The 23,897-nt window shown below is 34.5% G+C and overlaps 2 protein-coding genes across 3 annotated transcripts; one reads left to right on the top strand and one right to left on the bottom strand.

The window, feature by feature from the left end:
• Positions 1–276: 276 nt before the first annotated feature.
• On the bottom strand, positions 277–9,331 carry LOC142609447 (importin subunit alpha-9). The gene is made up of 11 exons (XM_075781031.1): positions 9,149–9,331; positions 8,395–8,620; positions 7,748–7,901; positions 7,335–7,437; positions 6,515–6,699; positions 5,938–6,017; positions 4,210–4,360; positions 3,576–3,657; positions 3,419–3,477; positions 3,036–3,341; positions 277–810 (listed from the first exon to the last, which is right to left on the bottom strand). Exons 1-11 carry the CDS (start codon positions 9,198–9,200, stop codon positions 646–648), a joined length of 1,563 nt encoding a protein of 520 aa, XP_075637146.1. The 5' UTR covers positions 9,201–9,331; the 3' UTR covers positions 277–645.
• Positions 9,332–13,008: 3,677 nt separating this feature from the next.
• LOC142611240 (lipid phosphate phosphatase gamma) lies at positions 13,009–20,530 on the top strand. Of its 2 annotated transcripts, none has more exons than XM_075783295.1 (2): positions 13,009–13,842; positions 20,233–20,530. In XM_075783295.1, exon 1 carries the CDS (start codon positions 13,150–13,152, stop codon positions 13,822–13,824), a length of 675 nt encoding a protein of 224 aa, XP_075639410.1. In that variant the 5' UTR covers positions 13,009–13,149; the 3' UTR covers positions 13,825–13,842; positions 20,233–20,530. The 2 variants fall into 2 exon arrangements, with proteins under 2 accessions (XP_075639410.1, XP_075639411.1); XM_075783296.1 differs by having other exon boundaries at positions 20,290–20,530.
• The last annotated feature ends 3,367 nt before the right edge of the window (positions 20,531–23,897 follow it).

Here is a 23,897-nt window from a genome sequence, read left to right on the forward strand (position 1 = left end):
TTGTTCACTAATGTATATTTAGAATTGATGAAGACAGGAAACCCATCTCTATGAGAGCAATTTACAAGAGATATCCACCATAATGTGTTGTCATTATTACCAACTACCAAGATAAGATAATTTTTTTTAAAGAAAAAAGTATTTTTCGAAAGACAATGGTCCATGTCCCGTAATTAACATACCATCAACGGATAAACAAAACCCTGAAATCCTATGGGAAAAGGAAGTGGCAAAAAAAAGAAAAAGAAAAAAAGAACTCAATGTGCTCCATCAGAATGAAATAATCATCTCTATGCAGCAATCCAAAACAATTTTCCCATACAAGATACATGTGAAAATATAACATCTAGAACAACAGATTCCTTACAACAATGACAAACAGAGGCCACACAGCTACACACCCATTACATTTTTTTTATTGGTGATAAACACCCATTAAATTACATGTTTAAACCAACCCATATCCCAGCCAAAATTCTATTCACTTGGACAATGAATTCTTAAGCCAACTCATAATTTGCAGAGAGAGGATTGGCAAAAAATCCATCGAGGATGTGTAGCATACAGGGACAGAAGATGATAGCTGGAAGTCATGGGAGACGCTTGCCCCTTTTTTTTCGCTCTTGTATCACCACATCACTTGCCCTACTCATCAAGCCCATAGTCTTCCCCGAAGTACTTATCAACCAGACCATTTGCCATATTTCTCAAGTCTTCATTTTCATGAAACTGAAATCTTTCCATGGCATCAATCCCATCCTCTCGTTCAACAAGTTTTGGGCCCTCACCATTTGGCATGCCTCTCAAAACCTGCTTGCATGATATATTTGTCATCAAACTTGTACTTTTTTTGAAATTGTCAAGCCAAAGCATTAAAAAGCATTAAAGCAATCACTATTCTTATACAAGAATTCACCCAAATATTGATTTAGTAAAACAATGTTCGACGCATCAAACATCGTAACAGGAAAAAAGTGTGTATAGATGAAACAAAAAACATTAAAAAAGGAGACTACAAATAACAAAAAAACATGCCAGTGAGCAGCCAATGATCCATTAGTTCTTGGTACCTCCTGACATTTCCAATGATGACGTCCAACGTTCAATCCCCACCCCCAACTTGATGTAGCAAAAAAGAAAAAAAGTGACAGTGATCATCCTTGTTCAGTAATCATGCAACATCTTTCTGAACATTGCCTTCCCAGCCCCCCCCCCCCCCAAAAAAGGGGTAAAATGCAAAAAAAAAAAAAAAAAAAAACCCCTTGAACTATGAGCCGTTTTCAAATTATGAAGTTTCAATTAAGTGTTTTTAAGAAAATAGTAAAATTGATCCTTTCCACCTTAGTTCAGTTAACTGAAATTGACAGCAAGTGATCATGTGCATTACACGTAATCAGTTTACAACTACAATCAAACCTTAGTCCAGTTTTTTTGGGGTTGGCCACAAGTATTCTTTTCATTCTATTATATTCGAAATCACTCTCTATTTCTTCCTTAGCATATTATCAGTTTATTATATGAAAATGATTTAAAAATAAAATGTAACAAAATTTATTATTCTTTCATTTTTCTTCTTCTCTCACTAGTAACGCACCAAAATCACCCTCTTTTTGACCCATTCTGCCTTCTTATCTTCTCTCTCTCTCTCTCTCTCTCTCTCAAACACACACACACACACACACACACACCCACTGGCTCACTAGAACACTGACTTAATCAAGCATGACAGAAGAGCTTGCATATGGGACTTAATGGTGTTGATCCGGAGCATGACCATGACGTTGAGATAGTGAGCTCTGGGTGAAAATCTGGGGGCAGTGGGATCAGGCAGAAGTGTGCTTTATGGAACTTGGCGATGGCGTCTGTGGCCATGGAGATAGGGTTAGAGAAGAAGAGCCCATGGAATTAAGATTGGGGCATAATGGGTATTTGAAAATATTGAATTGTTGTGGGATCTAGGGCTGAATTGATTTGACATTTTTGAACGAATGGCTTTGGACTGAACTGATAGGGAATTCAGCTGCGATACACGGGTGGTGGGGAGATAAATTGAGTAGCATAGAGTTACGTAGTTGTGGTGGGCTTTGAAATTAAAATAGATTGAGAGGGGGATGAGGTTGGAGGAAAATTGTCATTTTGGTAAAGTAATTAAGGTTCCAACAAATGAGGGATTAATGGTTTTTCTTTTCAAATTAAAGTTCTTTTTTTTGTGGTTGAGAATCACACACCACAATATATGCTGCTGCAGTAACAATAAGTTAGATGTGGAGGAAGGAGATCAGTGAGGGGAAATAAGGAAGGTTGGTGAGGAATGGGTCAAAGTTGGCCATGCCCATGTGAGCCTGTGTAAGAGAGGGAATACATGGACACAGAGGACAAGGATGATTTTTAAAAATGAAAATTTTATTTTAAAATGAATTCTATATAATAAAGTGATCATGTGCAATAAATGTTTTTAAAAAAATGAAAATTTTCAATGAATGGATGATTAATCAGGATCCTAAAAACAACAATTCTTTTGAAAAAGCATGAGTAATCAAATGAAATAAAGCAGATCAGTAAGACCCAATCCCTAGAGCTAACATTATTTTAAAATGCATACTATATAATAAAGTGATCGGGTGCCCTGCATGTGATCACTCTCTCCCCTCTTCAATTAATTGAAGTGAGATGAAAGGATCAACTTTACCAATTCCCTAACCTCGTGAGTGAATAACACAAAATTGAAACTACAGGTGGTCTGTTTCAAAATGGTTCAAAATTTAGTGAATCTTTCTGCCTTTTTCCCCCCAAAAACACCCATAGAAAAGAAGTGAGCAACCCTTCCTCTATGGGTAAGGTACCCCTTCCAAAATACATAGAAAACAATTAACACTAATATATAGCAACCCTTTTCTCGATCTACATGATTTATAAGCCTTAATAACACTAATAAAATAAAGCCAAAATACATAGAAAACAATTATCCTAGATAGCAGATAAACAAGATTCTCTAACAAACATTAAATTGATAGATGCTCAATCAGATTGCTTACCAGCTCCATGAATTGAAGTCCTACTCTTGCAGCCTCAGTATCAGCAGATCTAACCAAATCAATAAAACCAGGCAGGCATCCTCCACTAACAAGTGAAACCAAGTGCTCCAGGATCATATTTGGTTTTCCATCACCTTCAGTGGGGGCAACACATAGGTTGCCCAGTACATATGCTACTTCCTTTCTTATGTCAAATGGTGCTGTGGAAAGAAGGCGCAATAGCAAAGGCACTGCCTCACTAGAATTAATCAACCGCTTGTGTTCAACAGAACCAGCAGCTATATTAGAAAGCACCCACGCTGCTTCCTGCATAAATGATAGAGATTCCACTAAGAATGAGTGATTTAAGGTAGACTCATAAAAATTAACACAAACTAACATACCTTTTTCAGGACCCGGTGTTCACTCCTCAAACATTTTACTAGGACTTTTATGACACTGTCTGAAATGATGTAAAATAATAATAAGAATAAATGCAAGTATTTTTGCACAAAATAGATGGTGAGGTTTACCAACAAGCAGAAAACATGACTCACTAACCTGTAATTTCATGCCCAGGAACAAGAACAGCATAAATTGTTTGGGAATCACCAGCCACAAGATTACCTAGACTTCGCAGCACCTAAATGAAATACAATTTGTCAATATTAATCCGCAAACAAGACAACAACCACTTTAGAAATCATTTCATCAATTTAGCTAGATGTACCACTCAAAGCTTACTTTCAAATCTTGAAGAGATGATGGATAAAAAAAAATGTGCATCATTAAGCTTGTAATACATAGAATTTCATCATTGAGGAAATAAGATCAAACTTTCTCACTTTTCTCTCTCAAACTCTCTTCTCTCCCTTTTCTCTTCTTCTTGGAGGGTGACTACCTCGAATTAAGTCAATTCCATTCATTCTCATTAATGTCCCCATCCACATTCATGTAGCCAATACACATTCATGTTTGTACCATCAAATATGTACCATGAGACTGAGAACACAAGAAATAGCTACCATATGAGAATCTTGGACGAGTATAGACTATAAAGTCCATGAAAACTGTGATATGAATATAAACCATTAACCATCCTGTAATGAACATTCCTGAGCAGTTTCCAAATAAATAATTAATGCATTATTTGCAGAAAGAATAAGTTCAAACAAATAAAGCATTATTTTACTACCGGAATGAGCAATTGCAAGCTATTTGATGTTGCCAATCTATCAACAAGCAGTTGAAGGACATCATTTTTGACCAGCATACTGGTAGCAACGTTTGAAAGGGCCGAGAGATACACAACTACCCATGCTACTTCAGTTGCCAACTCATCATCCCTGAATTTGGGAAGGAATTGAAATACAATTAGATATCTGCCCTTTTCAACCCAAAATAATAATAATAATAATCCAAGAAAATAAGATTTTCAAGAGCAATGAGATAACTTTTTTTTTTTTTTGCAAAACTGCAATGAGATAACCTTATTTCAATGCAAAGTGATGACACATGATAAAATTTTCTGTGAAAGTTGCATGATAATATCACCAAGAGGAATGGAGACTTCCTAGTTGTTTGGTTCAAGTAATATTTTTGAATTATCGGGAATCCCTCAAATTCTCCTGTTTGGTTACAAATAGCTCAAGGGAATCCAGATGTCCACAAGCATCCAGATTCCCATAAAATCTCACTTTTTGGAATGCGAATTCCCTCTTATAAAGGTGGGTTTCCACATTTCCATGGCTTGGAAAAGTTGTACTTTTTTGAAGTGACCATTATACTCCCTAAATTAATACTCTTTGACTAACTAAAACAACACTAGTTTCTAATCAAATACCTCTCCTCTATCTCTTTGCTCTCTTCACATTTAGAACACCCACGAAGAGAATTTTATTTTTATCTTGTACTGGGAACCATCTTAATGTTTGAAGAAAATAAATAATATTAATTGACATGGTATGATGTCCTAATAAACCATAAACAAAAAGAAATTAAAATAATTATTTTGGTTTTGTATGTGTCACTTGGAAATATAGTCTATTATTTTGGGAGATTTGACTTGATTTATGGCTCATATTATTTTTCTCATTATTTATTAGTAAGAAGCCACATAAAAGTGATGATAATAAGCTTAAAATTGTTTTCAGTTTTAACTTTTAACAAATCTAAGGATATTTTAGAAAGAATAAATAACTCCTAAAAGATTCCTAAGAATAAACCAAACATGTGGATCTCATATTTCTGAAAATCTTATCAGATTCATAATCAAACCAAACATGGACATAATTACATTCCCAGCCATCCAAATCCTCTGGCATCACATTCCTAGGAATCTAGATGCCAAAGGGCATGTTAGATTCCCCAAACCAAACACTTCATCAGTGTCCATTTTAGCTTAATTTGTTTTGTATATTTTAAACAAAGGCTTTAAAAACTAATACTTAAATAAGCTAACCAATAAACCATAACAAACAGGCACTGATAAATAGCTATTTTTTGGCAGGAAAATTTCTCTATTGGTATTTCTTAAAAAATAGAAAATGCAAAAGAATGTGCATGCTAAGGAGCATGAAGCAGAAGCAACAATGTTTTATTAAACTTCTTTTTTGAAGTATATTGTGTGTTCAATTTCTATTATTACGTAGTGCAACAAAATGGTGATACCAACAAGTAAGAAGGTGACCGTTAAAAACAGTTACAACTAAATTGAACTGGTCAGCAACCTGCCCATTTTGTATTCATAAACAAATCAAAGGACTGACCGAAAAAAATTTTATATAAAATTTAGGGCCTTGGAAGCATCTGTTTTAATTACCTACAAAATGAAAAATATGCGCTTGCACCGTCTTTCATAGCATAAAAGCCAGAAGACTCTAATTCACTAAGAAAACTGCAAAAGAGATAAACCTCCACTTACGCTTTTTTCAAGTGCCGAACAATTGCATCCAGCACTCCATCAATTCTGATGAGTTCTGTTGCAGCTTTAGGATCTGGTCCCTACACTCAAGCATACTGAAGTCATGATGTAAATGAAATTTGAAAAATAGAGCACACACTTGCACGCCCACCCACACCCATGCACACTAAATATTTTCCATAATGAACAACTATGAAAGCACTACATATATGGAGCCTTTGTATTCATATAATGTAGAAAGTCAAACCACATTTGCTTGTGAAGAATGAAATGTAAAAAATGCATCAGAATGGTGAATCCAGTACGAAAACAAAAACAAAATATCAAAAATACTGTCAAAATTTTAATAAGAATGATTAGAAAGAGGCGGGTGGGGCAGGCAGAATGATCAACAAGGCAAATAGGGCAGCCAGGTCATTGCCATCTCCAACACTAAAGAGTGGTGACTGCAAAGAATATCTCCAATACTTAGCATGTATATATGTGTACACAAAGAGCGTGGCCTGCAAAGAATGTCTTTGATATATGTATGTATGTAGGCATGCATGATGTTTGTTATTCTGTGAAGGTTTAAAACCTTGATTAGATTTGACAATGCCCAAGCAGATGTTCTGACGGTTGAACCCTTGTTTGGCAGCATCATTCTTGCAAGAGGTAGTAAGGCCCCTTGGGATAGCAAGACACTTCTCAGCTTCTCTCCTTCACCAGCAACATTTCCTAATGCCCATGCACACTGCTCAGCAACAGACAAGGAGCTCTTTTCTGCACCATCAATGCATTATAGATTCAGAACCAAAAGCAGCAAATGATTTAAAACAGTTTCAAGCATGATTAAATATAAAAACAAATCATACACAGAGAATAGATAAACAATAAGCAGAATCAATAGCAGAGTATACTCTGGAACACTAAAAGTGAAAATGGAACTAAAGAAGTATACAGATCGTCATTAATTCTCTCACTTCGAAATTCTAGATGAAAACTGCTCTGATTCATATTAGCAGCTTTTCTTTTTTAAACAACTCAGACCATGATTTTCAGGCCAGAGTGATTCTATGTGCTCCAAGTTAGCAGCACCCAGCCATCTAAAATTGCTGACTAAGCTCAAGCAGTTACTAATAAACAACCTAAACAATCAACTGCCAGTGTTGCTAGAACCATTGCAGATGTGAAGTAACAATCTATGGCACAACGTTTTGCATGAATTACCAAGGTTCAAACCTCATGGTTTCTACATTCAAAGTTAATATATGGTATTCACAACCACTTCATCATCCCACAATGTTTACAAACCATGGGATCAAAAGTTCCTTTCACAATTTTTGTTATTGCGTTTTTTAAGAAAAGAGAAGAAAACATTCTCTGACATCAAAAGGAATGTACAGATCCTTGCCAACCTCCGAGATGAGCAATAAGTAAAGGCAATGCAGGTAATAAAGCTTCTGTTTCTTCAGGTTTTCCTGCTGCAATGTTTGTGAGGCACCAAGCAGCCTCAAGCAACTGCAATATAACAAACAGGGCAGAATAATCAGTATTTTTACTTCCAAATTTCAATACTCAGTCACCCATCCTTAATGGCGCATCAATGGTTGATGCACTACTTTCACAGAAAAATTTATAAGCAAATATTACGTGTCCTAAAAACAACTGAACATCATTTCAACTGAAATTTGGAAAGGCTCACTATTAGATAATTAGAACCTGACAATAATAGAGATTTGGATTTTCTTCTACCCTTTTCCTTTCAACTTGGTACTGGTTAGCATTATATTTTGATGCAAAAAATATATAAAGGCAGAGTGAGATAGACCTGCTCATCCTGAGAACCAAATGAAAGACACTGCACTAGTATGGGTATTGCTCCAGCTTTAAGAGCAGCTTCAACAGGAGGAAATTCAGATTTTGACAGCAAACGCCTTAAATCACGAAGGGCATTCACTCTCTTCTGCATTGCACCTTTCCCCCTAGCAATCATACAACATATTTGGTCATTTTCTATAATAAAGAGGACACTGCCAGAAGCCTGAACTTCTGCATGCATATAGACAAAGACGTAGATGAAACACAAGAATGTGAAAAGATATTTAGAATTTGGGAAACAACTAAGCAAGGTGGATAAGGCGTAAAAATACTCACATTTCATTAAATTTCTTGAGGAGCCAATTGTTATATCATACAATAGAATATGATTTATGCTAAAAAAAATTTCAGACAATTCTTACTCTCTTTTTTCTTTTTCTTTTTTCCCAATAAAATCTTCAGACAATTCCAACTCATGCCAATTTCATTTCTCAATTAAAGCCGTAGCGAAAACATACAAGTAGACCAAAGCTTAACACTGGACATATTCAAATCAGTACAAAATAAGAACTTAAATTTTTTCACACATTATTACTTATCATTAAAAAAATAAAAAAGTTGACATATTATTCACAGCAAAATCTAAGATTGACATACTGGTATGCCACAGCAGACTTCAACTCTTCCACTGCCGAAGAAGTTTGAGCCTCCAAAATTGATTGTTCTTCATCAATCATCATTTCACTATCAAGAGAAACATCAGCATCACCATCACCGCTAATCCCCACTCTGCATAACCGCTTTGCCCGCACCAATGATTCCCTTCTTTCTTTTCCCACCGTAACCGCATTTTGCCGTCTTCGATTTGCAGCAACATTCCCAACTACCCACCAGGTACATAAATTAGCAATTTTCACATGCAAAAATCACAACCCCATTAAAAAAAAAAAAAACCCCAACAAAAAACGTACGAATCTCTAAACCAGTTCTGATACAAGCTGAACTATAACATCATTAATGCATGCAAATTTTTCAAATTTGGAGTCAATATACATGTAAGAACACTAAAAATTTTAAAAACACAATTGTGGAGGGAATGTATATTTGAAATAACAAAAATTATACTAGTTTTTTTTTTTAATATATCTAGTTCTATTTTTGAACAATTCCAAACAAAAAACAATAAAAACCAATTATATGCCAAACAAACCCTTAGACAAATATTACATGTTTATTCAACAATCAAATAAATCAATTAAACAAACCTAATTCAGTGTTTGTTATTTCCTTGAACAATTAATTGATTAATAGCTCGTTTGAATGATGAGAAAGTGTGAAAACGAAAAGTGTTTTAAGAGCTAATTTCTTCAATGGTTAAAAGCAGAGAAAAACGATAACCTAATATGTGTACCTGAGGACTTAATAGGGTCTCTTCTGTGAAAAGCAAAGCTTTCATCGGCCATTGTAGAGAGAAAAAAATAGCAGCTTTTGAGAGTAACTTTGAAAATGTTCGAGCGGAGAAGTGTGAAGTTTTGGTGGGGTTTTTATGATTTTGAATGTGACGGAAAATCTGTGAGATTGGGAAATTTTATTTTTGGGAGCGTTCTCAATTTATACTTTATAGGTCTCACGCGGGGCAAGCGCCAATGTAATTATGGTAAATTCGAAAAAACTCCCCTGTGGTTTCTTGATATTACAAGAAGCAACGTAACTTCTTCTTCTTCTGCCTTTTAAGAGATAATTACTATATGTATTTTTGTTAACCCACAGCTCGAATCATTTCCTCTTAAACCCCTAAGAATTTGAGAATTTGTGCATAGGGGGGTTTCAATTCATCTACAAGTCCTTTAGCAATAGAAACACCCTACCTAGTGGTTAGAAACATTGTGAAAAGTGACTCTAGGAAGACTAGGATCGCTCCTTTTTCTTTTTCTTTTTTATCTTCTTTAGATTGCCTAGTGTAGTGTACACTTGTAACTCAATTGATTGACACTAAAACAAAGACATATAATGTACAAATACCACCCACCTCAAACTATTGAATTATAAAAATACAAATTTATTTATTTTTTTAAAACACTTTTTAAAATAATTCAGTAGTTACAATGGAGAATTGATTATTTGAACCCTAACTATAAAGTGTTAGTTGAACTACAAGTCTCTTGGCTAAAATTCCCACAACTACTGTTGCCACATGTTATGATTGAAGATTGATACATATAAAAGTAACAATAATTATAAGTCAATATAAAAGTGATGTTTCGATTACAGCTCATTAGGTTTGGAATTTTTATTTTAAAAATAAGAAAAAAATAATAATAATAGGCATTTGGCAAAGTTGGTTTTTAATTTTGTTACTTTAGTTTCTAAGTCTTATATAGTAGAAGTGGAATTACAACATTTTCCTTGGCGAATTAAATTCAATGCCTCAAATGTTGTTGATCACATGTTAAATACATAATCCAATTTTCATTTTCAATATAATTATTGTGGGGTTTTTAAGGAAAAAAAAATTATAGTAGATTTTTAAGAAATGTATTTAAGACTAATTGATCTAGGGTTTTGGGTGAAATGAAGTCAAACTACAAACACAAAAGATGAAAATAATAATAATAATAAAAAGTAGACGAGTGGTTGAAGACTTGTAGTTATAAGACATAGGGCATTATATAATGTACCATTAATACACTTTATAAGGCATTATATAATGTAGAACTTGTCTTGGGTTGATTACTCTATTGTCATCACAACATGTGTCCAAATTTGACCACGTGTCATTGTTGTAAATGGATCTAGTGTACTGAAGGCACTGGATCCAAGTTTTACCCTATTTATTTGTATAAACTGTATATGGAGCTTCTTTTATGTGTATGTGGGATTTATGCTTGTAAGTTATAAATCATATATGCACGTGATTTGTATTTTTTTGTTTCTTATTTTTCTTGATATGAGCTTGTGAGAAAGATGTTACATACGCCACTGCATAATAAACTTTATGTTGAGACATAGGTTTTTTTTTTTTTTTTTTTTCTCGAGAAAAGGTTTAGGTTTCTCTCCCTCCTACTAGGCATATAAATAGCACAACGACATGACTTCTTCTCATCACCAAAAAGGCAAGCTTCTTCCTGAACTCCTTCCATAGCCACCAACACTTATACTACCTTCCATTCATAATAATTTTTTAAAAAAAACCTTATTATTTGTGGAGTTTCTACCTTATAAGTTTGTGCAATTTTGTAAGATATATAGCAAGTGTCTGGGCTTCTTGTATCTTTGGAATGACGTGTTAAATAACCTTTCTATACCAATAATACTGCCAAGAGGGTGCGAATTGTCTTAAGAGAGTGATCGGATCCATGCCTCAGTCTCTGTCACCCACCCTTTTGCAACTTACTTTGTACAATTTATTGTTGGAGATATGATAAGTTATACCACAAAAATGGTTTACATGAACCAAGATTGAGTTGCAGTGCAGATTATACTATTTCATTCTTTTATGTTATTGTCTATGTTTTCTTTTTAATTTTTTTTTTATAAAAAAACATAATTTTCAATAAATTTTTGTTACTATATTTCATGTAACAATTTTGTAGAATCGACACTCTTTATGATGCCTTAATATTAGTAGTTCGAACCCCAAATATCCCTCGCCTAGTACTTACATAGTTACATTATAATTATAAAAAAATAAAAAAAAATAAAAAACTTTTTTATAAAAAAAATTGTTATTTTACTCACGGAACTAAGAGTTTGACTTACTTTTAATACTTTTTTAAGTGAACATCTCATGTTATTTTAAATATACAATAGTAAGTGGTAGTGAGTTGCAATCTCCACATTTTATTTAATTAGTGGGTGATGTGGCAATTTCTCAATAAAATAAAAGAAGATTCCAGTTTAAAAAGTATTAGAGGTAAGCCACACCCTAGAACCAAAACAATAAAAGAAACTAGTCTTATCACAAATGCTTTGAGTGTACAACGAGGTTTTTTTTTTTTTTTTTTAGTGTCATAATTTTTCATGCTAGAGATCCCACTTTCTGGCAGCGGCATCCAGGATATCTTCAAGTGAGCTTTTGCGGAAAGGATGGATGTGGCTTTGTTGGCATTCACGGGCTGGGCAGTGTGGAATAGACGAAACCAGATTCGTCTCAAGGAAGCGGCGTGCCCACTTGATTAGATATAGGCTCTGTCCAAAGATAGGAAGAACAAGTTCCAACTCCTTCATCCAGCTGTAGGGACACCACAACATAGGAACCACACCAAATCGAAGCCACTAGACCAAGGCCTTTACAAATATAATTATGATGGAGCCATATTTTCCCAACAAGAGAAAGCTAGTGTCAGCGTCGTAATCAAAGACGAAGAAGGCGTTGTAATGACATCAATGTCGCAACAAATGCCACTCCCAACAACAATAACCCAAGTCGAAGCCTTAGCTGTGAGAAGAGCCGCGTAATTTGCTCTAAAACTCGATATAACCAGAGCCATCATTGAAGGAGGCTCAGAAGCCATTTGCAGGGAGCTCAAAGATCTTATTCATTCTCTGGCTTTAATGGTAACCTACTCCAGGATGTCAAATGTTTGTCCAATTCATTTCAATATGTTGGTTTTTCTCATGTACATCGTCAAGGGAATAATGTCGCCCATGCATTGGCAAGAAGGGCTATTAGGGAGCCAAATCTAACTATTTGGATGGAAAATGTACCATTAGACATTTGTCATATTGTTCAGAGTGACTTAGCCACTTTTGATTAATGATATTAGTAAGCTTTCATTCTCAAAATAAATAATAATAAAAAAAATCCCACTTTCTTGATGTCATTAACATAGTATTATAAAATTATACTAGTAGAAATGACACTCTCCAAACATCCCTCCCCTAGTATTTACATAATTACATTAAAATTAAACTAAAAAAAAAAGTTATCAAAAAAAAATTGTTATTTCATTTACGAACTGAACCAAAACAATAAAAGAAACAACTCATTATCGAAAGATTCATAACCAGTAGAAATGACACTCTCCAAACATCCCTCCCCTAGTATTTACATAGTTACATTAAAATTAAACTAAAAAAAAAAAAAAAAAACTTTTTTATCAAAAAAAAAATTGTTATTTTATTTACGAACTGAACCAAAACAATAAAAGAAACAACTCATTATCAAAAGATTCATAACCGGGCAGGTCTGCTGTTCACGCAAACCACGCTTGTGTTGTGGGCTCGCGGCCCTCATGTGAACGGACATTTATAGTGCCTGTCTTTAATAAAGGCTCCTTTTTCCTTCTTTAGCGTCAAACTCTTTCCCGAGAAACAAACACCACCAACAAATAATCCATCAAAACCGAAATCCTCCTTCCTCAACCACCATTTTTCCCACCTGAATTGAAACCCAGAATTATTATTCCACACATGACGATGCCTCCATTGCCACTGAAGGCCGTGACACTGGTCCACGTGCGGTACCGGAAAGGAGATCAGCTGGGTCACTTCCTAGCCTGGGTTTCCCTGGTCCCAGTTTTCATCAGCCTCGGCGGCTTCATCTCCCACTTCATTTTCCGCCGTGAACTCCAAGGCATGTTCTTCGCTCTCGGCCTCATAATCTCCCAATTCGTCAACGAGTTAATCAAAACCTCCGTGCAGCAAGCTCGCCCCGAAACCTGTGTTCTCCTCGAGATGTGCGACTCGCATGGCTGGCCTTCGAGTCACTCTCAGTACATGTTCTTCTTCTCCGTTTACTTCTCGCTCATGACCTATAAAGGGTATGGGCTGTTTCGCAGGACGAGCAAGTGGGCCCTGCATTTCTGGCTTTGGTCCTTGGCGTTTCTCACCATGTATTCGAGGGTGTATTTGGGTTACCACACAGTTGCTCAGGTCTTTGCCGGAGCTATTCTGGGAGCTTTTCTTGGGGCGGTGTGGTTTTGGTTTGTGAATTCTGTGCTCATTGTTTACTTTCCGGCTATTGAGGAAAGCGCGTTTGGGAGGATGTTCTATATCAAGGACACGTCTCATATACCCAATGTGTTGAAGTTCGAGTACGATAATGCCAGAGCTGCTAGGAAAAATATGGCTGCCAAGGACAATTGAGCCGTGGAATTCATCTGGGTATGTTGGAAATTCGATCTTTTTGCACTTTTTTTAATGATAATCTAGACATTGGACGTTTAGATGTGTGATTAAAGCTAGTTTTGTGTTAGATTTGATTCAAATTCTGTAGGTGGATATTGTTTGTTTAGAATAGTTCAATGAGGTTGGCCTATTTTTATTGATTGGTAATTAGATATGCACCTAATTACCAATCAATAAAAGAGGTGCCATTTGAGTTAAAATAATTTTTTATAATCTGTTAAAATAATGGTTGAGTGACTAAACTTACAATTTCCTAACAGCTTAAGCGCTTGGAACGAGCGGTAGTTAAATTATGTCTCCACTCTAACTCCCATTTTTTAAAAAAAATGAAAAAATCCCATGTGTTGGGGATGTATCAAGGGGTGATAGGATGATGTTTAAGTGATTAAATTCACCATTTTCAGTTTAAGCTTTTGGAACAAGCATTCAGCTATATTAAGGTCAAAAGGCAGATGCTCTAAGGTTGAGGAATCTCAATTTCAAATTTTTTGGGAGTACGTTAGCAAGATAAGTTCAAAAAGGAATTCAATCTAGAGTTATATAACTTAGGCTACTATCTCTTGTAGAGAATTTTAAGCTTTATTTGAAGATTCATCCAGCTTTATATGATATAGGTATTTCCATATCTGGGTTAGCATTGTTTCATGACAACAATGCAATAGGGAAGGAAGAGCTATACATAATAATACAGAGAAAATTAGGGTCGATGGGGGTATCACATTGGGTTGAAACTATTGAGCATGCACGGTTGATGCAGGAAGAGGATGACGGGGGATCACTTGAAGATATTTGAGTATATTTAGCCTTAAGAAAACTTTGTAAAACAGGATAGCTTGACTTTTACTGTCAATAATATTGCTTTTGGCTTTCTAGTTTCTTTTGAGAACTGTAGGTTTTGCTTATTTCAGCACTCAAAAAACTATTCCCTTTGTCTGTCTTAAGAAAAATAAGCTTCAATTACAAATTGAAGTATCCTTGTCTAATGGTGCTCTCATATCCTTTCCACTGCAATCTTGTTTCTAATATGTTATTTAACTCATATCCTGTTTTGAAGCTTTTTGGTAGAGCCCTTTGGAAAGGAAGCTCAGAAATGGAAGCCAAATATAATGAAATTTATCTTACATTTAGCATTCCCTGCCCGTGTCTACCAAATAACATGGGTGTCCTAGCCATTGAACTGTTCTTTAAGGGATCTTTATTTAGAAAAATTAATATAACAAATGACTTTGATTATGTTCTCTCTCTTTGGTAATTAAATTCTTCATGAATACTGTACACATTTTTTTGGTAAAAGTAGCTTCTTGTTGGTGGCATGTAATTTGCTTAATAAAAAAAGTCATTGATTTTTACTCTTTCATCCCAAAATCTAAAATGGAAAGAATTAAGTCATATTTGCGACGGGTTAAATAAAAGGATTGTTTTTTTGGATGAAAGAAATAAAATCCCTACGGTGGTGCTTGATCATCTACTGTGACAAACTAGCATGGTCTTAGGTTATCCCACACTGCCCCTTAACCTTCCATCTTTCTTTGCAACAATCCAAGCATGCTTTTCACTTAAATATTTGCGATAATTTAGCTTTTGTGCTCATAGGATTTTAACTGATTCACATATTTTTTTTGGGGATGCCTGTTGATTTGGATCTTTAAAAAAAAAAAAAAAATCATTTTCTTCATGTTAGTGCCTTGGTTTATTTCTTGGTATAATTAAGGCTGTGTTACAGTTTTCTCCTTTCCATAATGTGGATGCCCCATTCCCAGGGACTTTTGGGGTTGTTAGATGAGCAGTGAAAGAAGAATATTTTGCTTTTGTGATTTATCTTCCTAGTTGCTATGCCTTTATAGATGCCTCATTATCTATGAACTTTGGAAGATATTGGTTCAGCAATGAAAGAATGGGGTTTTTTTCCCCATCAAAAAAATAGGTTAGAGACGCTTGATGAGAAGCATCCTAGAGAAGCAAACTCATAATTACGTCCGTCTGACAAAAAGGAGGCGCCTAACTTGAATAATTTTTTATTTGATTTGTATCTTTCTTAAATTAATTGCCAATTCTAACTATATTTTATTTTTTAACAAATCATAGACATCATTATAGCGTGGGGATAGGGGGTTGGAGAATTAGTTGAAGATGGGACAAGCCTGGGCTTGTGAATGCTGTTAGGCAGGTCCAACCTTTATTAAGTGTGTGGCATCTAAAACAAAAAGAAAGAGGCAAATACATCTTTGCACAACCTGATAACTTCATTCATAATATATATATATATATATATATATATATATATATATATATATATATATATATGTATGTATTTATAAAATAGCATACACTTAGAGGGTTTGAACCCATGATCGCACCCTACATCTTTCTCTTATAAGGGGACAAGGTGCTACTGAGCTAGAGCTTATTAGCTCTGTTGATTATAATTACTTTAACAGTGTTCTGGATTTTGCATATGCATGGTCAATTGGTGGAAAACAAAGGAACAACATTGTGAACTTTATTGAACCTGAAGACCTTTTGCAACCTAATCCTTGCACTTCATCTTGCTTTGAGTTGAGTTACTTCTAGGAAGATCAACTGCCAATTCCTGCACCTAAACAAAAGATCAACTACTGTGTTTGGTAGCACTCAACGAATTCCAAAACCTCTAAAAACTACGCTGCACATAACATAAGCAACATCACAATGGAACAGATGGTCCACTGATTCCCCACTACAGCACATGCAACACTAACCAATTAAAGAGAAACCTCTTGATAAGCGTATCATAGGTCAAAATCCTCCCCAAAGCTGCTGTCTAAACAAAAAAAGAGATCCTCTTAAGGGCCTTGACATGCCAGATACTCTTCCAATTAATTTGGCTCCAAAATTGAGCGAACAAAGGCATCTCTGTCAACTGAACAAGCGTATAAGTCCGGATACAAGTTCCTCAAAGAGTGGTTTGCATGCCAATTATAATGCCAAAACCGCATTCATGTGCCATCCTCCACATCAAAGGTTACATAGTGGAAGAAACTGCCCTAACCTATCATGAAACTTTTCCATTGGCTACACCCATGAGACCCTCTAATTGGTTTTGAAATCCCACCACCCCCTTCCACCCCATACTTCGTAGCTATCACTCTTTGCCATAAGTGCGCTCCTTCACTGCCAAAGGGCCATAACCATTTCCCTAAATAAGGATTAATTAAAGCTCCCTATCTTTGTAACCCCTAACACCTGTAGCAATGGGTGAACAAACAACATCCCATGCCACCAAAGAGGACTTGAACTCCTCTTCTGAGGCACCCCGCAAGAAATTTCTCTGTAACTCTCCAACTAATTTACCTCAAAAAATGGGAATAACGAATAAGGAGAGATAATTGTCTAGAAACCCATACCCGTTTCCCTATTTTTTTTCCCTTTTGATCTATTAATTTTATTGATCTTTCTAATTTCTCCCAAAACCCATACCCACTTCTTTTCTTTGTTTCTTAAACCCTTATTCTTAAAATAAAATGAAAGAAAAGAAAAAGTTCACAGTGCACAAAGAAAAAGTATGATTTATAACATGGCTTTCAAATATCATGGTGGTGTATATGCCATATTTCAATTTAAATACGATTAGTTGATAACTTGATTGTTCTATTGTCCATTAAAGATTCTTTCAAATTTGCTACATTAATTTTTGTAAATGTGTGCTTTACTTCAATAAAGCACACATGCTTTTGTTTTATGCTTTGTGCCTAGACTCTAGTAAGCCTTCGTGCTTAAGTGTGCCTCACGCTTTTACCAACACTGAGTTGCTTTACTTGAGACGAATTTTGTTTTGTGGCACTGTGAAAAGTTACACCTTTTTTCAGCCATATATTTGAATGAGATCCAAGGGTGGATAAAACATTGCTTGCTATGTTATTAATATTATTAATTGCTACATGCCTTCACCTCATTTATATCTTTATTTTCCAAAATTCCATACCTCTCTCTAATCCCGAAAGTCTTATCCTTCTCTCTCTAAACTCACCTCCTCCTCCCTCTCCAGCTCCTTTGCCTACTGCTTGTTTTATACATTTTGCGTCCCCCCCACCCCCACCCATACAGAGGTTTAATCATCACCCTATTTTTCTTTTGTCCATATGGGGGCTGGAGTTATCCTTTTTATTTTTTTCCCCTTTGGCATGATTCTAAAATTTCCTCTGCATCCTCTCATTAAATAGCTTCATTGAGTTGAAGAATGTTCCCTGTATATCTGGTTTCTCATATTGCAAAATCAATCTTTGTCAAGTGACATTTCAAGCTTTGACAACATAGCTGTATAAGACACTGCTGAATCCATTCCTCTCTTTTTTGACATTGCAATCCTTGCTTTTTTGAGAGGATAATTTCAAAGTAATAATTATAATAAGGCCAGTGAAAGAGATAATTACAGTTGTATGTAGAAGGGAGTTAGATGCAGTTGTCATTTTATTTCCACAGTGATATTGGCCCTTGGCAATACGGGTCATCTCCTACATGGGAATTTCTTTGGCTAATATGCCCCACTCGTTTTTGAGCCACTCGTCGCATAGAAAATCAGAGTCTCCATGGGGCCTAATCGACTTGGCAATGCTCAACTCAATGCCTGGTGGCTCACCAGGATTTTTTACGCTCTTCTGGGTCATGACCCTAACATCTTCATCCTTGCTTTTTTGACACGGCTAAATCCATTTCCTCATCTCCTTTTCTCTTTGAACATCTACAGATCCATAAATAAATAAGGAGAGAGAAACAGTAGAAAAAAAATACTAATACAAGGTATCACTTTCTCTCTCTAAAATTAAATAGGTTAGCTGAGGTGGCCAACAATAAATATTTACAGGTAACAGTGTTTTGCTAACCATTAGATCTAATGGAAATCTACGGTCTAGAAAAGGTGTGTAACTCTTGTGAACCCACCTTAAATTTTGCTACTGCTTCTGGGTGATTCTTTTCCATATATGTTGTAGCTAAAGTGGAAAGGCTCAAATATATAAGCTTATAAAGAACGATTTAATGTACATTTAATATATTGATTTTGAATGATTTTATGCTCAATTGGTGCTGCTGGATATTGTAAATGTGTTGTAGTTCAAATGATAATTCCTCCTCACATACCAAAACAGAGTAGGGGATGGATTAAAGGCTCAAGACCATTTAGTGCATGTGTAATTACTCCTAAAAATGGTGTTACTAGATATGTTCTTTTCATAATGTTTGATGGCAACATCGAAATAAGCCTGCTGCAGTTCAAAGCATAAAATGGGTGTTCTGTCCTCTTACAAGTTCATGCCATACCAAAAAGTACGGTGATAACAAGCAACATTTCCATCCTCCAAGAAAGGACTTTTATTTTGGGTGGAGGAGAGGGGGGGGGGGGGAATTACCAAGATAGGGAATTGAAGGACACTTTCATGGAGTGAACGGTAGGACAAATGTGGTGAAGAAGCATGAGTAGAATTTTGGGTTGATGCTCTGTGTTGGATGGTTAAGAAATAACGTATCTATATAACAAGCATAGTTTGAAGACAGATGTTGAAGTGGATGTGGGAAACAAGATGAGTATAAATAGAACATATGCCTCTAACTAGTTACAGATAATACTGATTCAGGATAGATTAGTAGTATATTCATAAATCATTTGGTTGGAATACTCCTAGATGATTTTTTTTTTTTTTCCTTTTTTTGGAGTTAAAGGTACTATAGGGACTAGATTGAGGACGTAAATAATGCTTTAAACTAAACATACTATCCAAGATGAGAACGAAGTGAAAAAATATTTTTGTAACCTACTTTATGTTTGGGCAATATTATTATTATTATTATTATTTTTTTTTTTTGGTAGAAAAGGATAGAGATTAGATAGATAACCCCAAATAATTTGGGAAGTCATTACATCTAAGGTTTCAAAATCCAAATAGGCTGAAGTACTAAAGGAGGATTAGAATGAGATACATTACAACCCAACTTAGCAAGGAAATTCACTGCTCTATTAGTTTCCCTGTAGCTGTGCTCTAGCTTGACCTCATGGAAAGCTTGGAGAATATTCATGCGTTTAATTTCAATGGCATGCATTAGTATGTTAGAAACAGAGTTAGAACTAACAATGGACAGCTTGGAGAATATTTTTCTATTTTTAGTTGATTTGGATGTTTACTTCTTTCCTTTAATAAATGGCAGGGGTAACAAATTGATTTGATCCTGTTATTCTGAAACTCTCGAGAAAATGACTGACTTTCCTATTTCATGAATTCCTGTAGTATCATGTGTCTATACTGTAAAGAAACTATTGTGTTTGAGGATGGAGAATTCTTTGGTTCTTGATATATGTTTATCATTGAAATCACTCTTCTTTGTTTCTTTTGTTAGGTAAATTGAATGACGTGATTCATTAAATGTTACTTTTGGTTTTATCACTTCATTCAGGGAGTGAGGAAAGGCAGCTGTTGGAGGGATCAATGCTGGAGTTTAGATTGTTTTATGTTAATGAAGACCACATATTCTAATACTTGCATAAATTCTACCATGCTGAAGAATTGTAGAAATATATATTCTTGGATACTACATGTAGAAACTTCAACATTTACCATATTTAGCAATCACTTGGATCGTTCGAAAATTGTTTCAACACATTGAAAGGAAGTATTTTGGTTGGGTATTATCTTTTTCATTACACTTTGGCTTCAACTTGCGTCCTTACTTAGTTCTTTAAACTTGGTCAGTGATAACAGTTGCGCGTATTTCTTGTCATCAATTAAACTGCATCCAGTAACTAGCCACATTAGCAAAATGAGATAGGTTGGTATTGCATCTCAGTGAAACTCATTTTGTGTCAAAATTCCTTGCAAGCCCTGGTGGACTATCAGATTTTAAGTACATAGAAAATTAAGTATTTCTAGCTATACATGTAATCCACTCTCATGTTAGATAGAGCTATGCATTCGGGAGGGTGGTGGTATAATAACAAAGATACGAGCTTATTCACTGATGGATTTGAGTAGACGAATATTTTTTCCGGTGTGATTCTATCGAAGAACTTTGAATTGAATTAAAATTTGTGGAAAACTCTATGATATTGTGGGTAACACTTAGGTAAAGTTTATTAGATGCTACATGTTAATATGCACAACAATACATACACAGTGCCGCACGCGGTACTTATATATATATATATGTGTGTGTATATATATATATATATATATATATACATTTTTTTTTTTTTATTCAGAAACAAACTCACAAACAAAGGATAGGAAAATGAGTTTTAACACAGACATATTACAAACTCTACAAAAAAATCATAATAATTTTTAAGGAAGGGTGAGGCAAGTTGTATTACACACAACGCGCTCTTTTAAGTAATATGAGACAATTATTCTTTCTTTTTTTATAAAGAAATTAGAACTTTATTGATTAGTGTTACTTATTATTCTTCTCTTATTTGGTAACATATGCCTCTATTCATTCCCTTTTACCTTTTTTTTCCCCCGCTTTATGGTATGCTCTTCTTTGTTTTTTCCCTCTTTGAATTAATAGAAAAATTCAAAAAGACCTTTGAACGTTGGGTCAAAATCAACTTAACCTCTTGTTCTTGTAATTTGAAATAATAAGTATCTTTCCTTTTTAAGTAAAGTGCTCGAATTTTATTGCAAAAAATGAAAAATATCACAAGAAAAATATAACAGTATGTTGGGAGAGACCAGACTCTCAGAGAAAATCCACTGAAAGCAATCCAAAAGCTAATGAGAAATATCATTACAATCTGGCAAAGAATTCCTGTACTCTCCAAGAAGAGTATTACAATCTGACCCACCTAAAAAACACTGACCACTAAGGAAAAATCAAATCTAGGAGAGAAAACCGACCTCACCTTGAAAATATATAGGAGCTCGATACCAATAAGTTTGTGCCAAAGGAAATCAATACCGAATCGTTTCAAGTCAAATTTTCCTGGAGACTTCATTTAAGGGCTCTAGAGGGTGGCCCAAGAGTGTAAGGTGGTGCCAAGTCATTTGGATCACTTAAGAGCAACTTCAACAAGTTGACAACCTCTTAGCACGCACTACGTGCACTCAAAGACTCTTCTATTTTTTTGGTAAATGTTAAAATTTGCATCCATTTATAAATTGAGATTACTATATTTTTCAATCATAAAAATTCATAGGAGTGTGACGAGTGTTATATATTGAGAAAGGTTAATGATTTTAATATTTGGTACAAATGTATAATACACATCACACTCCTAGGTATTTTTGTGATTGAAAAATATAGTAATCGCAATTTATAATGGATGCAAATTATTAACTTTTACCAAAAAAATAGAAGAGTCTCTGAGTACACTCGCGCTTACTCAGAGGCTAGTTTATTTTTAATGTGTTATATTTAATTGGGCTTAAATGAATTTCAAGTTGGGTTGGGCTATAAAGTGAGAGTATAATGTCCATCGTTAAGCCCAATTAAGTCCAGAACCTATATATAGGCTGTAAAAGCCTTTAAGGCCGAAACGTTCTAGAGGTTTCAAGGTCAGATTTGTCTATGGAATAAAGAATCAGAGGTTTTTTTGACAAAGAAAAATAATTATAAAAAAAAATAAAGAGATAGAGAGAAAGAAAAGGAGAGCATCAAATTACACTTTTCTTGTTAACATAAAATTAAAAGATACATTCCTTGCCGTCTTATTTGCCGTAGGAATTTTTTTTAATGCTATAGCATTCAAAACCAAACTCAACCATTTACTTTGATACAATATCAAAATCATATAACCTTTTACATGACATTATTGGCTTTTTAGTTTCTTTTTGTTCCCCCTTTTCTATTGGATTTCCTAAAAGTTTCTATTGGCATATAGGGTTCAAATTAAAAGAAAGTGTTCTAAAAAAACTCAAATACATGAATAACATGAAACTAATAGAAAATACTCAATGTAGTGAGCATATTTTATAAAAACTTTTTAAAAGATTCAATAACTTGGGCACCCAGCATGCAGATGAAGAATTTAAATAGAAATTTTGTGTTAATCTTGTGAGACACTTTGAAACAATATCATTCTATACAGAAAGAAAACAAAAATAAAAAACTTTTATAGACACCCATTAACAGAAGCCAAAATGAAGAAATATCTTAAATGCAAAATTATTGAATTCAAAAAAGAGAAAGAAAAAAGAAGAAGAACAGTTTGACATTAAATAAGAGAAATAAATACCAAACAAATGGAAATTGTCATGTGGCAAAGGACAACCGAATACATATTGTGAAGTCCGGATTTCACCAAATAGTTTAACTGGTTGTTGGTGAGATATTGACAAAACAGGAGGAGCCAATGGCTTGAAACATAATCGCGGCTATGTTGTGCCCTTCTTGATCTGGTGGAAGCATGATATCAAGAGCATGACTATGACAATAACATCTTATTACCATAAATACACGTTTGAGAGGCATTTAATATAAGAAACCAAAACAACTATTTAAAAACGGTAATTAAATATATGAAATAGGAAAACTTAAGTAAAAAGAAGAAGAAAATAATCGGATAAGTAAAATAAAATTATTTGCTCATATATACTTATCCGGTCAGGTAATCAAGTCTATTTCCAGCAAAGCAATTTATACATATCAGGATTTGTTTAGTTTGTTATTTCCAGAAGAAGAAGAAGGATATAGCTTCAAACTCAAAAAATAAAAACCGGAAATGTAAAAGAAATTAATAAAAGTTGTTCTCAGGAAGTTACTAGAGCAGTTTAAAAATCAACGTGAGTGTATTGAGAGTGTGGTCCTATTTTGTAAATAGTGTTTTACGTGGAAGTTAAAGAAATTTTTTTTGGCAATAAGGGCATTTTTTTTAATCAGCAAATGTATTTTTACAAATAAAAACTCGTGTTTGTTTTAATTTTTTTTAATAAATTCATTAAGTAATCTAAAAACCATCAGGAGAGTGGTCATATTTTGTAGTCAATGTTTTAGTGAAAGTTAAAAATATATTTTTACTGAGTTGCCACTGCTTAAACGTAGGTTGTAAGGGCATTTTGGAATAAAAA

This window comes from Castanea sativa, chromosome 9 (assembly GCF_040712315.1).
Source record: "Castanea sativa cultivar Marrone di Chiusa Pesio chromosome 9, ASM4071231v1".
Classification (NCBI taxonomy): Eukaryota; Viridiplantae; Streptophyta; class Magnoliopsida; order Fagales; family Fagaceae; genus Castanea; species Castanea sativa.